Source organism: Manihot esculenta, chromosome 12, assembly GCF_001659605.2.
Source record: "Manihot esculenta cultivar AM560-2 chromosome 12, M.esculenta_v8, whole genome shotgun sequence".
Classification (NCBI taxonomy): Eukaryota; Viridiplantae; Streptophyta; class Magnoliopsida; order Malpighiales; family Euphorbiaceae; genus Manihot; species Manihot esculenta.
In genome coordinates this window covers 707,937-725,302 of record NC_035172.2, presented here as the reverse complement: position 1 = coordinate 725,302, position 17,366 = coordinate 707,937, and the positions used below count along the sequence as shown (strand labels likewise).

Sequence of the window (17,366 nt, the reverse complement as noted above, 5' to 3'; positions counted from 1 at the left end):
TCTTAGTTATTTTAGTATTTCAAAAGTAGACACATTTTTATTGCTAATTATCACTTAATGCTTTTTGTTATTTTTCTAGGGCTGTGTTTGTGAGATCACATCTTATTTCTAAAACATCTTTAAAATTCTCATTATTTTTATACTAAAAATTTAATTTCTCATTCTTAATTATTTCACTTTTTTAATATTAGATCAATAGTGAGAAAATAAGAGTTCAAAAAAACAATTTAAATTATTATTATTATATTTAAATAATAAAAACATGTCATATCTCATCATTGGCAGGCTTTATACTTAATTATTACTGCTTATGTATAGTAAATTTTTATTTTTTTAAAAATATATTAGTATAATAAAATAAATATTAAAAAAAGGACATGGCTAAATCTTAAAGATAATCAACACACTAACATATCTATCTTACAATTAATTAAAAACACCGGTTAAATCAAATACCAATATTTTAAATATGTATTTAAAACATATAAAATTTTAAGAAATAAATATTAATGAACTATTTAATATTTTAATTAGAAAATCAATTTTTAAATGAATGTCAATATTTTTCTATTAGAATTAAGATATTAATCAATTCTAATAATTAATATCAAAACTTTTTTAAATTTTATTATTTTAATTAAATTAATTTCGATATAAAAAAATCTTAAACTTTGATCTTACTATTTTTTTTATGAGAATTCTAAATTATAAATAAGGTCTCTAAGCATTTACAGATTTATTAGTTTAGGATGATAATAAGTGTATTTAAATAAATCTGAAAAATTTTAATTTTAATTTTTTTAATCTTTAATTTTTAATTAAAAAAAATTTAAATTCTTGAATAGAAATTATGCATGGTATGTGTTGTAGATTGTGTTAATTAATGGATTTTTAGAGTTTAAAGTTTTAGTATTTACATAGAGGAGCTAGCTTTTTTAAAAAAAATAATTATCATTTATTTTAAAAAATACCATTTGATGTCTTTGTGTGATGCCAATATTGTAAAAATTTATTCAATATATGAAAATAAAGGATAATATTTATATATTGTACTAAAATAATATAATTTTTTAAAAAATTTATAATTGAAATTTAATTTTTACAAACAAATTTTAGTTTATTTATTTATAAATTAGATAATATTTAGATAGTGATTCAAAATTAATTATATATTTGAACGGAAAAGAAGGAAGAAAATTTTGTGTGAAAGTAATACAAGGAAGATGCGTAGAACTAATCCAATGAAAGAAGACCAAATTTTTTCTCCTTTCACATTGTTCCTTTGTTAGCTCCGTCAAGTCCCGCCATTTGACACTTGCACGTTTTCCATATAAATTTTACCGTCTTCCATTTTCATTCTCCGTTAAATCCACTGTTAAACACTTTGTTTGGAAACAAACAACACGGAGTAAGAATCAGTGTATCAAATTTTCTACTTTCCATACGTATAGATATTTTATTTATTTATATATTTAATATTAATGGTCAAAGAACGGAGAAGGGCAGAAAGAGAATGATGTTCTAAAGCAAGCGTGTATTCTACAGTGATGGTAGTATAAAGTGTAAACCAACCCAAAGACAAAGCCGGCTTCTTTACGAGTCTTGTTCCGTTTCACTGTCACCAATTCTCTCCATTTCTTTTCTTTTTCTCACCCCAGAGATATTGTCTTGATTATATTAAATCCTCTCAGTTTTTGGTCGTTTCATTTTCCGGTACTTGGATTCATTTGCTTTGTAACTTTGACCCTTTTGCAGAAGAAGATAAGCTTTACCCACTAGAGCTATTCTGGTTCTTGTGATGGGATTTTTGTGAAAGGAAAGAAAGACTTGGTTTTTAGAGTATGGGATTCTGATCGAGTTTGTTTGGATTCATCTACCAGTTTTGAGAATTTGAAGAAAAGGGATTGATTCCAGGAGATGGGTTGTTTTCCTTGTTTCGATTCGAGGGAGGAAGAGACTCTGAATCCACAGAAGGAATCTGATGATCGAAAGCAAAGCTTGCCCACAGAGTCTTCTAACATTTCCAAATTATCTTCTGGTCAGTTTTTATTTATTTATCTTTAATAATCGATTCCTTCACTTTCTCGTTATTTCTTTACCATGTCAACGCTTGATCTGATCTGCGTACTTCTGATTTTTCATTGTAGTTAGCTTTTCCTTTGCATTTTATTATGTCATTGGTACATGATGGATTGCTTTCATGAGATTTTAGAGCTGTGGATTTTTGGGCTTTCTTTTTTGGTGACCCCACGAGATTTTGATTCAATGTAAAAGGTAGCATTTCCTTTAGTGAAAAGAGATCTTCTGATCAATTTAATCACCCGAATTCGATCTGGTTCATTGGTGATGAAAAGCTTAGAGTGTTTGGGGGTGTTATTTCTAATTTGGGAAACCATGTTTAGCTAAAAATAGCAATCAAAATCAGTTATGGTCGCTTTATTACCGAGTCTTGCATCTCACTGCCACTATCACTCAATTGAGGTTTTCTATGGCTATTGCAAAGCAACTATTTTATTGACCTTGCTGTTTATTAAGGTCTTGAATTATTAACCTCGGCGTCTACTTGGGAGTATATTTCCAATTTTCTAACTGATTTTTGTTTGATGGGGATGTAATTGCAGGTTCTGACAGGCTTAAATCAAGAAACAATGGAAGGTCAAAAAGAGAATTACCAGTTCCTAAGGATGGATTACCTGCTGGCAACATTGCTGCTCAAACATTTACGTTCCGTGAGCTTGCAGCTGCAACAAAGAATTTTAGGCCGGAATCTTTCATTGGGGAAGGGGGATTTGGCCGTGTATATAAAGGCCGGCTTGAGAGTACTGGTCAGGTAATTTTGTGGATTAGTTTTGTTCATTTTATTATCAGACATCCAGGCTACAATTCTAGACTTTTCCCTTTTAAACTTCTCATGATGTTTTTGTGAAGCATGACATTTAAATGAAAAGTATATTGGTGCATTTATATAATCCATGTCCTTCGCAATTTTTTTGTCAAACCTAAGTTCTAGAGGGGTATGCATTGTATTGGCATCTTTCTAATATTTCTTTGGAAAGATATGATGAAGAACTGGGAAATTATCTCAGTTTACAACAGCAAGGTTTTATTCAAAAAAGAATATCAGTATAGTTGTCAAATCGAGATTCCAATCGGGAATCAAAATCTTCATTTTGTGAATGGGAAATCTAAAATTGAATTGAATTATAAAATTCAATAAAACTTCTCAAAATCAAATAAAAATGATATATTTTTAATAATAAGTAAAAAAAAAAAACCACAATGACATATTTTAATAGATATAGATTTATTGTTTAGCTAATTAGGACTATGCTTTGTAGTATCACAGTATAGTTTTATCATTTCATATAGTTTTTTGTTATAAATCATGACTCTTGAATTGTAAACAATGATCGTCATTGTATATGCTAGAACTCCCATTTAAATTTGAGCAAATAATTAAACAATAAAAAGTAATTGGATAAATTAAGAAGTTATAATTTATAGAGAATATCACGTTTTGACAACCATAATTAGAGAACTAATTTTAAAAAAATATTAAAGGAAGAAGAACAAAGAAGAATGACTCGTAGGAGAAAGATAGCTAAGGAAACATTATATATATTTTTACATAGTAAAAATAAAGCGAAATCTAAAATTTGAAGCTATAGAGTCTAACAACCTTCTTGAAAAAGAATGAATTGAATCAATAGATTCATTTTTCTATCGATTCTCTTGGTTTGGCCATGATTCAGATACATTCGCTCTATTGATTCAAGTTGTACAAATCATAAGATTCTAACAAAAATAGATCCACCCTGCAGATTAGGAGAATTGAATCTAATCATATGAATAAGAATGAAGAATCGTTAGATTCTAACAACAACAAACATCAATGTGGTAAAAACTCTTGATCAAATTATATAAAATTCTTATACACCTATTTTTGAGTACGGTAAAGGCAGTGGAATCCTATCTTACATTTATGAGAATGCAATCTATTTGTTTGTCATTGATGATGACTTTTCTGTTTTCAAGTTGTAGGCTAGTTGAAAATAGGCCAATGCTAGTGCACTAAGCTTGTTGATGTCTTGAACTTATTATGAGCCTCTGCGGCTACATGGCATAGCTAATTTGCTGAATTTCAAGGGAAGAGAGCAGCTGTGGACGATTTTGGTAGCTAACAGTATTGTTGTTCTGGCTCAAATTTGTAATCTAAGGGAAAGTTTGGATTTGTGGCTAAATTTTAAGATTTAAAATTCTGTTTTGTACTTTGAGGAACTAGCAATTGAATCTTGGTGACTTTGGAAGTAGTTTCAAGGTGAGGTCACTGAGGTGATTTTGATCTCTCTAAACTTACTTTATGTTTTGCAGGTTGTTGCTGTTAAACAATTGGATAGAAATGGCCTCCAGGGTAATAGAGAATTCCTGGTAGAGGTTCTCATGCTCAGCCTTTTACATCACCCTAACCTTGTGAACCTGATTGGCTATTGTGCTGATGGAGACCAAAGGCTTCTTGTCTATGAGTTTATGCCCTTGGGATCACTGGAAGATCACCTTCATGGTACATTTTTGCATAATCTTCTGAACTTTTGATTTGACTTTTTGCTGTTTCTCAATTATTTGCCCTATTAAGTGCAATTTGTTGCTCTACAAGTATTTGACTCAAGTAGAAGTCAATTATGCTGTTTGGTGAATGCCATTCTTTGAAGTGAGATGATAAAATATAATGCATAATGATGGGTAATCAAAGTTAGTTGAAAAAAAGAAAAAGGAAAACAAAGGAAAATCCTTGAAGATCGATTCTCAATGATATTGACAACATATAAAGCATGATCTGTGTCTTAGAGTAGCTAAAAAGCTTTGCCTTCAAAGCAAGTTAAAAACAATCAGACTGTTTGAGTTTCTGAATTGATGGTTAGGATGATTCAGCTAAACCTGTTGAGATTATGTGCCGATAATGACTAGAAGAGTTATCATCAAACTCTCTTTCTCCCTCTTTTCCTTCCCCCCCCTATTTCTTTCCTGCTGGGTGAAACTATGGGAGACTGCTGGGCCAGTTCTGGTTCAAGGTTTAGCCATTTAGGAGGACTGGGATCACATGGTCCCCCTCAGTTCCAGTTTTGGTTAAATATAACTCTTATTCTTTTGCATTTTTAAAATTTTTTTTTCAAAACAAAATTCAGCTTGAACTAAATTGAACAAGCTGTTCTGGTCTGGTTCAAGGCAAATTTGATCAAACTGCTTCTGTCCAGTTTTAAACCTGTTCATGGTTGGGTCTAGGTGAAACTGATGTGTTACTGAAGAACACAGCAGTCCATGGAAAACATGATGGATATATTTCTCTATGTTTCTTTTCCATTTGTTTAAATAAGCTTTAACTCTCATTTATGTGCCAAGTTTTCCTTCAACTGAATCTCATAAAAGGAATTTGGAATAGTTTTAACTGTGCCTCATATATGTAAGTCTGCGTTGACCATGAATTTATACTCTATAATGATATTTCTTGACTTGTAACATTAAGAAAATGGATATAAAATACTGAGCGGGTTGAATAACTGTGATCACAAAATAGGTTGTGAGTGGAGTGGAATATCCCTCATCTTACAACTGCAAAATCTTCAATATATGCTCAAAAAAGGAAAGTGTGACTTGGGATGAGGAATTCAAGTATTTACTGGTTCAGGATTTCCGAGTTAAGGAAAATTGAAGGTATCGTGTTCTCATAATTTACTATATTTTCAAGATATTAGAAGCTAGATATCACAGCTAATTAAAAACTCATGAACTCATCTATTTAGTAATAGATTAATTATGCTTGTGAAGATAGCATCAACTGGCTTGTTGCTGTTTGAAATAAACTCAATTTGCTGTTATGTTAACTACTACAATTTGTTGGTCAACCTGTTAAGGTGATATGTTCTGATGTATTTCGACCGAGTATAATTCTTTGGATGTGAACTCCAAAGGTCCGAGATTCTCTTAGTTGGGATTTCAATGCTTTGGAATAGGAATCTGAAAACATGGGCAAATAGGAGGACATATATGCTTGGATTCCTTTAGATGATGCTTTTTCTGATAATGTGGATTTTACCTGGCAATTACTTTTACTCTGGAATTATAGATTTTCTACCATCAAATTATACATATGTGTGCTCACTGCTGTCGAACCACCAAATGAATCTTTGTTTTAAAGATTTTTGGTTAAATGTTGGTCAAAGTTGATTCTTAGATTTGTGCACAATTCTACCTATTGATTATTGCAATGATTAACCAATGGTTGATGAATCCTTGTTCAGATCTTCCACCTGATAAGGAACCACTTGATTGGAACAGAAGAATGAGGATAGCAGCAGGTGCTGCCAAAGGTTTGGAATATCTGCATGATAAAGCAAATCCGCCTGTTATATACAGGGATTTCAAGTCATCCAACATTTTACTTGATGAAGGATTTCACCCGAAGCTTTCCGATTTTGGGCTTGCCAAGCTTGGTCCTACTGGAGACAAGTCACATGTTTCCACCAGAGTTATGGGCACTTACGGTTATTGTGCTCCTGAATATGCCATGACCGGACAATTGACTGTGAAATCTGATGTCTATAGTTTTGGTGTAGTCTTCTTGGAGCTCATCACTGGACGTAAAGCCATCGACAGTACTCGACCCCATGGAGAGCAGAACCTTGTCACATGGGTAATGCAATAATCCTGTAGCATAGCCGTCCCTTCGTGGTCTTGTCTTCTAGGTGTCTGTCCTTTGTAATAATTGTGAGGCAATGTTTTTATGATTATGCAGGCTCGTCCATTATTCAATGATCGTAGGAAATTTTCAAAATTGGCAGATCCACAATTGCAGGGGCGTTATCCCATGAGAGGACTTTATCAGGCTCTAGCAGTAGCTTCCATGTGCATTCAGGAACAGGCTGCTGCAAGACCTCTCATTGGTGATGTGGTCACTGCTCTCTCTTATTTGGCAAACCAGGCATATGAACCGAGTTCAGGCGGGCATGGATACCGGGGTTCCGGTGATAAGGATGAGAAAAGAAGAGAGGAGCGAGGTGGGCAGTTACCAAAGAATGAGGAAGGGGGAGTATCTGGTCATAGATGGGACCTGGATGGATCTGAGAAAGAAGATTCCCCTAGAGAAACTGCAAGAATGTTAAACAGAGATTTAGAAAGAGAAAAAGCCGTTGCTGAGGCGAAGATGTGGGGAGAAAACTGGCGAGAGAAGAGAAGACAAAGTGCACAAGGTAGTTTCGACGGAAGTAATGGGTAGTTTCCGGGCAACATTGGTCCATTTTATCAGGTTTTTCTGATTTTGCCCCCAATCTTGCAGAAGCATTGGAAGATAAGTTGATCTTTCATTTTAATTTTTCTCTCTCAATACCCCTTTTGTTATTGTTGTTGAAACATAGAAATGGAAGATGATTATGAAGAAAAAAGGCATAACTGAGATTGTACATTATGTGATGGGAGAGCAAGTAAAGTTATAAAATTTTGAGTCATGCTCTGCTTGCTCTCTCTTATAGGTTTCTTATGAGCAAGAAAATGGCAATTTACGTACCAGTCCCTGTAATTTCATAGATTAATCACGGTTGCATGCTTCAGTTATAGTAGAAGTTGTTCCAAGGGTTTATTGTAGCTTTAAAGACAAGCTTTACAAATTTGAAGGTAATATAATAATCTATAATCAAACAAAATTAAAAACTAAAATTGGAATTGAAATGAATTTGCGACTTGAAATCAGCTTGACCATCCCCTCATATAATACTCAATAATTTATATATTTTGATTTTAATATAATGAATCAATAATATTGTAGCATTTTCATATTATTAATTAAGAAATTGATAATTTGAATGATTGATGAATAAGTCTAATTTTCATGTTGGGTGTTGAAATTGATGTATGCATATTTGGAGTTGAAATAAAACAAAATCGGACGTAGGGGAATTTTAAAAAAAAAAAATGTTTTTACGACCACAAAAATATCTATATATGAGAAGGCTTGGAACCTTCTACACAGTAGTAGCCACCACGCATATAAACTTCCCAAAATCAATAGTCTTGAAAAAAGATTATTTAATATTTTTTTTATTTTATTAAATAAAAATGATTTATTATATTTCTACCTTCACAATTGCGATATTTCACTGCCAACAAAATGGAGGTGATTGTTGGTGTCATTCTCATTCATTAGGAAAAAAAAAACTAATGACTGAGGAGCTGACGTAGACAATTGAATCTTATGTCAAACTCAGTCATGCGGGACACCTTAGCTGAAAGATACCCTCCCTCGTGTTTAATCTGTTCCCACTATCACCCAATAATTGCATTCAATCACAAACACCTACCACAGTATCTGCATGTGATGATTTTTTATTTGGATAATTTTTCAAGTTTTATTTTTAAAAAAAATTCTCTAATGTATCTCTACAGACTTCCAGTGTTCTAGTATGCTCACTTGCAAAATAACAACTAAGTATTAAAACAGACAATAGTGATTTTTATTTTGAAATTGTAATAATCTAGGCATATGCTAATTAAGTGGACACCAATATATATGTATATAATCAAGTTGTGGTTAAAGATGATTGATGGAGGACCACTTGCAGCAACGCACAAGTCCTTAGTGGAATGGTCAGAGGAAAGCCACGTAATTGCACTTATCGTATAAGGAAAAATGACAAAATTGAACTCAAACACTTTTTGTCTCAATAACTTTGCGACTTAAAGCAAAAGCAAAAGGTAAAAATAAAGAAGATAAAAAGATTCAAAATTTTAGGTTTATTTTAACTCGTTTAAAACACTATTACTTTTTATTAAAAAGTGAGAAAATGAATTACAAAAAAAGCTAAATTGCTATAATGTTTGCTTCACTTCTTTTTTTCAAACAACTTGTGCCTAAAAGCAAAAGAAAAAAGGTAAAATAAAGAAGATCTAGATTCAAGAATTAGGTTTTGTTAGCCGATATTTTTGAATACTAGTCTTTCATATTTTGAAAAGTCAGATATTTTTAGTAAGTGCTTAAAGGTGCTGCAAAAACGCTGACAGAAACTGCAACACAAATCCAATCAAGAGCTTGGACACCAACTGAATCCTTCTCTGCAAAAGGTGTGAGGAGGATGATGGTGAAAGAGAACAAACCCATGTTCTTTGAAAGAACAAGTCTGAACTTGAGATCTGCATGCGTATCCCACATTTCTATAATTTATAATTACTATTAATATTTATTTTCTATTTTTATATATTCTAAAATTTTAATTTTTTATTTATTATATTTTTTAAAATATTTTGAAATGTTAAAATGTAATTGAATTTATTTTAGTAATTAATTATAATAAAACAAAATTATTAACATTGTTATATTTATTCAATAATATATTTATTAAATCTCTGAATCTTAAATGTTTAATTATTTACCTTCACTACTTCAAAACATTGATTATTTCTAATTTTTTTGGATTGATTTGGTTTACAGTTTAAAGATAAACTTTGCATATTCAAAGATAAAATAAAAACTGAAGTCAAATATCTTTCAATTCTACTCCTGAATCTTAAATTAAAATAGTTGAACTTGACTTGAAATCGGTTTCACCACCAATCAAATATATTTAGAAATAATTTTGAATTTTCTGAAATAATAATAATTAATTTATATATTTTTTATCTTAAAAATACTAAAACAACAATATTATAGCATTTAATCATTTTCATATTGACTAAGAGTTTAATTAGGAAGTGTAATTTTCATTTTGGTTATTGAAATCGATGTATGCACGATTGGAGTTGGAAGGAAAAAAAAAAAAAAGAAAAAGAAAGAAGAAATTCTAACGTACGGAAAGCAGAGCTTACCCGTCAAAAGATTTTTTAAAAAAAATAAATAATATGAGTCATGATGTTTTTCTGACCACAAAAATATCCATAAGAAGCTAGGCTTGGAACCTTCTACACGTAGTAGCCACCACGTCTACAAACTTGCCAAAATCTACTGATTGAGCAGGCCAGCCAGCCAGCCAGCCAAGCCATTAAACGTGCATGAACCTATTCAAATGCAGACTAGCTTGACACAGACCATTCAAAGACTGCTACTTCAATTCCCTCACTTTAAAGATACCCTCCTGTTAAATCTGTTTCCACTAATCACTTTGTTGATTGGTCCACTTCTTTCATTCGGATAAAGTTTCAGTTTTTTCAAATAATTTCACAGTTTTAAATATGAATTCAGAATCAGTTTGTCAAAGATCATTGGTTCCTCTTCTATTATTTCATTGAAAAACAAAATAATAAACAAAATCTGAAACCAAACATTTGCTTTTATGCTAATACATCCATGTAAAGGAAAGGGTATACAGAATGTAAAGGGAACCTTTATGGCTCGAGGACTCTTTTAACAAGAGCCACTCGTATACACATATCTACGAGAATTAATCAAACTGCATTTTCATTTGGGTGGAGGTCATCTTCATTTGAAGTTTCCAAGCTTTTCTCATTATTGTCTTCTTGTGTTTGTTCATGTTCTTTTGCATCTTCTTTGAGTTCAGTTGGTTGAACATCCATTGGATGCACTTCTGAATTCCCTAATGTGTTTAGTATCACAATTGTCTTCAAATGTTCTTGTAGCTTTTCTTCCATAACCACCTTCTTTGCTTTCCTGTACACTGCATACAGCAGCATCTGAAGTATCCCCAAGATGAATCCCAATACATTTGGAAGCTACACAAACAAAAACAAAACAATCAATTAAATGGTTGGGTTGAAATTTATGAAACATATAAGCCCTGTTCGGCAACTACTTTTAAGGTAATATTTAGCGTTTTGACTGGTATTTAGAGGTTGACTGACCATTTGCAGAACAACTACCATCTACGAAACTTGTTAATCGTTATTAAAATTGCTAGTATTGTCGAATAGGCCATAAAGATAGAGAATCACTTACAGCAACACACAAGTCCTTGGTGGAAAGGCCATAGGCAAGCCACATAATTGCACTTATTGTAAGGAAAAATGACAAATTGAATGGCATGAACTCAACACTTCTTGTTCGAATAACTTGTGCCTGAAAGCAAAAGCAAAAGGTTAAAAGAGAAGATCATCAAGATTCAAGAATTAATGACGAAAATAATCCAAAAATTTTCTTCGTTTTTGGTATTAATGAATGCTCACCACAATGCTTAATGGAGCTGCAAATACACTGACAGAAACAGCAACACAAATCCAACCAAGAACTTGTGCACGAACTGAATACTTCACTGCAAAATGTGTGATGATGACGATGAAAGAGAACAAACCCATGTTCAGGGAAAGAAGAAGTCTGCAAGCTGAGATCTGCATAGCCCACAATTCAATAATCAACAATTAGTGGACCTTGATTACAATTAATTTATTTAATTAATTAATTAATTAAGAAATTATGTATGTACCCTGTTCTCTTTTGTAGCATAAGTGATATACAAGATAATATATATAGTCTCGATGACACATCCAAATGTGTTGATGGTGATAAGAAGAAAAGCATCTCCCTTGAGCATTGCATAGTGGAGCCAAAGCATGGAACTGAATAATGCCACAACGTAAGGCAGAGATTGGAATCCTTCAGTAGATTTTTTTCTGTAAATTCTCAAAAATGTTGGCCTGAAATGTAAATTAGCTAAATTAATTTCCTAATTCCCACAAATAATAATCAAGCATATGAAAAAAAAAAAAAAAAAACCTTTATACTCACATTGGAGCCAGGTACACCATGACTGAGATGATGTTACCTATCATAATCAATAAAAAAGATATCAATTAGTAATCATCCATAAATGTAATTAAACACAATTATATATGAAGTTTTAGATCAACATATTTTAATAATGCTATTTATTAGTATTTGCTAATAAGGAAAGTGGCTTGTAACTTCTTAGCATTAATACTTAATAAGTGCAAATTAATTATGATAAAACAATTATTTTCTTTTTTTGATATGATTGCTTAAGCAAGTGCTAACTGCATGCCATGAATTCCTACTTTGCAAGGCATAGAACTAGAAGAAGAAGATGATGATGATGATGATGCAAGGGACTATGACCAAATTATATATATATGACAATTTAAGAAGAAAGAGCAGTGGAAAACATAAGCAAGTGACAGAAAGAGAAGGATTCAAATGATTTTCTTTTCAAGAGAAGGAAGAGCCAAGTGTATATACATACCTAAGATGCCAAATGTAAATGCCAAAGGATGGTGAGTGTCCATCACTGCCATCTTCCAAGTAAAATAATTAACCACACAACTTGATCTGATCACTCTCTCTCTCTCTCTCTCTCTCTAAGGAGAAGCAGGGCCTCAAGCAATAACCCTAGCTTTCTATGAACAAAACCCTCAATCTCATGCAGAGAATACTGAAGGATGTTGAGGCAATGAAGCTGCTTGAAGCATCCATTCTTTCATATGCATATATATATATAGAGAAGGAAAAGAAAAAAGAAAATAAAAAAATACGAATACTTCTAATATTGGTATGCATTATAGAAGAGAAGAAAGTGTGCGTATTGAACTCATTCTTGTTGCATGACAAGTGGAGTCTTAATAGGTAGCGTAGCATAAAATCATTCTTAATACACAACCACATATAACTCACCCACGTGCCCCCACACCGCGTGCCAATAATTCCAAACTTTCACTTCTTACAGCTTAATTAACTAGATTCATCTCTTTTACATACTTGTCTTTCTTGTAATGAATATAGAAAGTTTTAATCTTTTACGTTTAATTCTTGTTATCTGCTAATAATGACGACAACCCAAGTGTTTATTTTGATGTTAAATGTTAGTTATAAAATGAAAAATTCCAGAGATGGGAAGAAACTCGCTGAGGAAGAGCGTGATGAGCAGATCAATGGAGAGAGGAGTTAGGGTTTTTACGTTACTAAAAAATAGCAAGGCTGTATCATGCTTAAAGCTTAATTCACGTGAAGAATTGTCCAAACTCTGAATAACCTTTTTAGCTGTTTCTCTTATTCTCTACTATCTTCTCTCTGTTTTTTCTCTCCCCCCCCAAAAAAAACAAAGCACACGTAAGCCCTAGAAGTTCTCTCTCTAACTCTGTGTTTCTGTTTTCCGTTTCTTGTTTGATAGTGTAGTGATTTTTGCTATATTACAAATGCCGTGTGATAGAGGAAGATTGTTGCCCTTTTTTGCTTTTTAATCCCTAAAAAAATACTCTTTTTTTCAGTTATAGCGAGGCAAAGCAATGACAAAATACATGACATGTAAACAATAATGATGGGTGTTATTCTTTTGATATTCTTTTGTTGTTTTTTCATCTATGGTTGGGATTTGATTTTAGGGATTGCTAGGTGGAATCCATCACAGCTTGACAGCTTTTCTATTCATGGGTTTTTCTCCTTATAGCTATTGGAATCATCGGTGTCATGAGTTAAATTGGATTTCTTTTCACTTTGGTATTCTTAAAATTCTCTTTAAACTGGGTTGGTTTCACATCTTTCTTGGGATTGCCCTTCAAATTTAGGAGAGATTTCAATTGTGATTCTATAGGGGATATTCAAATTTGATTTTTGAAATATATAATAGAGGTTAAAAATATTAAATTTTATTTTTGGGTTTAAATTTAACTATTATTTAAAGATTAAATAAGCTCAAATAATACTATATAAACTAAATAGAGTGTATCTTGTACTTTAAAATTATATTTAATTTTTTAATGATAATTCAGATGATATAAATTTAAATTAAAAGTTTAAATTTAATATATATGACTCTAATTTAGGGATAAATCAACATTCATTTAATCAATGAATATTCTAAATATAAATGTTTATTGCATAATTTCTTCAAATTTAGGTTATATAGTAAGAATCTCAAATGAAATGAAAAAAATTCCATTAAAATGGTATAACACACTTTGAATTTTACATTATTAGTTGAAGAAATAAAAAGGGTATAGTTGAATTAATTAAAAAAATCCAAGATTTTGTCTGGTATTGAAAAAAATGTAAGAAAATGCACTATCACTATCTTTAAAGATTAAAATCTATAGTTGCAATTTCAATGATTAAGGGGGAAAGGAACCATGAATTGTAAATCCAACAATAAATGAGAAGAGTCTCTTTCATTGAGTACATTAAAAATTGAAAATTTTAAATACATGGTATGTAAAAGAAAACTAATGTGAGCCTGACACTTGTCATAAAAACATGAAAAAGGACATTCAAGTGTGGCACCCCATGAGACACCATGTATACTCAATATAATTGAGAGAGTTTGATAAATCTAGAGACATCTCCTATAATTGAATTATTAAATAATATAGAGAGAGAGAGAGATATTAGAACAGGATCCAAAGCTAGCCATCAAATTTCAGTCAAATTGACACTACATACCTGAAATAATTATTTTTTTTTTAATTGAAAATATGGCTGTGTTTGAATTCCTAGCTAAGTATCAAATTTCATGTTCATCTTCTTTTTTGTTGGCTTTTGCTACCAAATATTATAATTATTGGGGTTGTGGGGTAAAGCGAAGGCAGTGTTGAGAATTTTGTGGAATTTGCATAGTAAGATTCAAAGTTGGATAATATTCATAATTTTTGTGGCCAATTAAATAGTCACAACCAATTGTACTTAAATAATTAAAAAAATAAAACTTAACATTATAATCTATGATATTAATAAAACTATAGATTATAATTTTATTGATTTACTTATTATTTTATAACAAATTTAAAATTATAATTTTATTAAATATAAAATAAATTATTTGTAATAAAAAACAAAATGTAATTGAGGTGGAAATGAAAATATTTGATTACGTGCAAGGTGGAGCTCTGTGATGGATATTTGGCTTGATTTGTTGCATAATTTCATTAAATACTTTGGTTTATTCCCTTTAATAAATAATAAATACTTAAACATTTAATTAAAATTTAAGTTTCTCTGTAATCCGTTTGTGATTCGATACTCTCTCCTTTTTCTATTTCTTAAATTTAACTTCTTCTTTCTCCTTTTCTGTGGAAACGATCTATTGACTATCGATGAGAAAAAAAATATTGTTGTCCCTTTTAAGAACTCCAGAAATATTCCGATCGTCACTTATGATTTATGTATGGGGTGTTTCTCACATACAATTCAATCAACTTTTACAGATCTATTTGGCAGATTTATAGCATATTTTAGAGGGGTATCTAGTATAAGATTAGAGGCAAAAAAATATCTGATTCGGTTACAGGTTATTACAGGTTTTCTTTCCTCTCAACAAAATGCCTCTAACAACATCCCTGCAAATGTTAATTTGACAGGCAATAGTGAAGCGGCTCATCCCGTCAAAGGTCGGGATAGCCGAAAGTAATGATCATTCTGTGTTGGAACTGCTGAGGACTCGGCAATTCTCGAATAGTCAATGCATTAAACGATTTGGTTACTAATTATAAGTCAGACATTTTATTTTTGATAGAAACAAAAACTTTTAGTTCTCGTATGAAATGTTTTCGTAATTTTTTACATTTTGATAGTTGCTTCTCAATTAATAAACAAGAATTGGGATGAGACCTTTCATTAATGTGAAAGAGTTATGTGTCTGTTTCTGTGGTTGGTTTTTCTTTAAATTTTATTGATTCGATTGTTTCGAAAGGTAATGTTTAATGGAGGTTTACTAGTTATTATGGGTTTCCAGTATCACAACGACGACGTTAGTCTTAGAACCTTATTCGAGTTTTATCTTGTAGAACCTCTCTTCCGTAACTTTGTTCTGGAGACTTTAATGATTTATGTTCGAGATATGAAAAAAAAAGGAGAGCAACTTTGTCAAACTATCTTATGCAGGGGTTTAATTTTGAATGATTGTAAATTTTTATTAGACCCTAGAACTGATATTTCTGTTAGATTGATTCGTCGTAATGTCACTCTAACTGCTCATACTTTGGCTACAGAATTTATTAGGTATTATTATCTTTCTATTTGGATTGATATCGCTTTTTGTTTAATAAAATTTTATTAATATAATAAGTAGATATCAAGAATTCTCACACATCTAGGATCTTTATTTCTCATGCAAATTTTTTTTATCACAAATAATCTAAAAAATATTGCAAAATTAATTTGCAATAACATCATTAAAAATGGAGTAATCAATATTAAAACAAACCCATATTAACTAAATTGAATTATATTAAATTAAAAAAAATAATTTATTTTAACAATTTGGATGTACTTTGATAAATCTTTTAATTTTTGTATTTTTTATTCTTTAAACCTACTAAAAATTACAGTAATTACAAATTATATTTTCGGTATAAAATTAAAGCTCATAAAGTAATAAAATTAGTCAATCATAAATGAGTGAATTTTATTTTTATGAAAATAAATTTTAAAAACTAAAGTTTTTATTATAGCCAATTTTTATGAATATATAAAAATTACATAAATTTTTCTCATTGATTTTATTTTAATTTTTTTTTTCCTACTACATGATTTTAAATTTAGAAAACACACCAACTTTCTTACATCATCGGCATCATGATTAACATTAATTTTCCTAAAAAACTTATGATAACTAAGTGAACGCTTATTTCTACATTTGACTTTTTTTTAAACACACCAACTTTCTTACATCATCGGCATCATGATTATCCTTAATTTTCCTTAAAAAACTTATGATGACTAAGAGAGCATTTATCTCTACATTTGACTTTTTTTTTGTATTTTTACTTTATGTACATATTAAAACTGTAAACGCGTGTCAAACGAAAAAATAATAAATTTTAATAGATTTTTAAAAATATAAAGATTAATTTAATATTTTTAGACTAAATAAAAAATTTATTGAGGATAAAATTAAATTTTAAATTTTTTTCTATTTATTTTTAATAAAAAATGAAAAAAATATTTTATTAATGGAGAAAAAAATAAAAAATAATTTAATAAATTTTTAAAAATATAAAAATTAATTTATTAATAATAATAATAATAATATTTAATAATTAAATAATAAATATTCCATAATTTTATTTATTATAATAGTTAAAAGCATAATGCGAAGTGAATATAGTGAAGTGTTGTTGCAAGTGATCTTATTAAGTACCAGTCAGCTGGTCAGGCCCAATTTGTCCGAGTTGAAAATTTCAAATTTCTTGGCAATCAAAAACGAAATAAGAAAAAGGCCGTAACAATTATTTAATGATCGTGCTTTCGATATCAAGGTTCTATGGTGTAGTGGTTAGCACTCTGGACTTTGAATCCAGCGACCTGGGTTCGACTCCCGGTAGGACCTTACCTATATTTAATTTTATTTATTATATAAATTCAACATTAATTTTTCATTTTATTGTGAAATATCAAAAAGGTAATTCTCTGTTTTTCCTTTCAATTTATT

The 17,366-nt window shown here is 30.5% G+C and overlaps 2 protein-coding genes and 1 non-coding gene across 4 annotated transcripts; 2 read left to right on the top strand and 1 right to left on the bottom strand.

Moving 5' to 3' along the window:
* Positions 1–1,498: 1,498 nt before the first annotated feature.
* LOC110628302 (serine/threonine-protein kinase PBS1) lies at positions 1,499–7,560 on the top strand. 2 transcript variants are annotated; one of them, XM_043948896.1, is made up of 5 exons: positions 1,499–2,038; positions 2,622–2,830; positions 4,324–4,561; positions 6,297–6,688; positions 6,791–7,560. In XM_043948896.1, exons 1-5 carry the CDS (start codon positions 1,918–1,920, stop codon positions 7,268–7,270), a joined length of 1,440 nt encoding a protein of 479 aa, XP_043804831.1. In that variant the 5' UTR covers positions 1,499–1,917; the 3' UTR covers positions 7,271–7,560. The 2 variants fall into 2 exon arrangements, with proteins under 2 accessions (XP_043804831.1, XP_021630601.1); XM_021774909.2 differs by having other exon boundaries at positions 1,501–2,038; positions 4,372–4,561.
* Positions 7,561–10,292: 2,732 nt separating this feature from the next.
* LOC110627906 (bidirectional sugar transporter N3) lies at positions 10,293–12,533 on the bottom strand. The gene is made up of 6 exons (XM_021774293.2): positions 12,192–12,533; positions 11,720–11,756; positions 11,418–11,628; positions 11,161–11,322; positions 10,934–11,053; positions 10,293–10,710 (listed from the first exon to the last, which is right to left on the bottom strand). Exons 1-6 carry the CDS (start codon positions 12,241–12,243, stop codon positions 10,426–10,428), a joined length of 867 nt encoding a protein of 288 aa, XP_021629985.1. The 5' UTR covers positions 12,244–12,533; the 3' UTR covers positions 10,293–10,425.
* Positions 12,534–17,192: 4,659 nt separating this feature from the next.
* On the top strand, positions 17,193–17,264 carry TRNAQ-UUG. The gene has a single exon. It is a non-coding gene; the product is annotated as a tRNA-Gln (tRNA).
* The last annotated feature ends 102 nt before the right edge of the window (positions 17,265–17,366 follow it).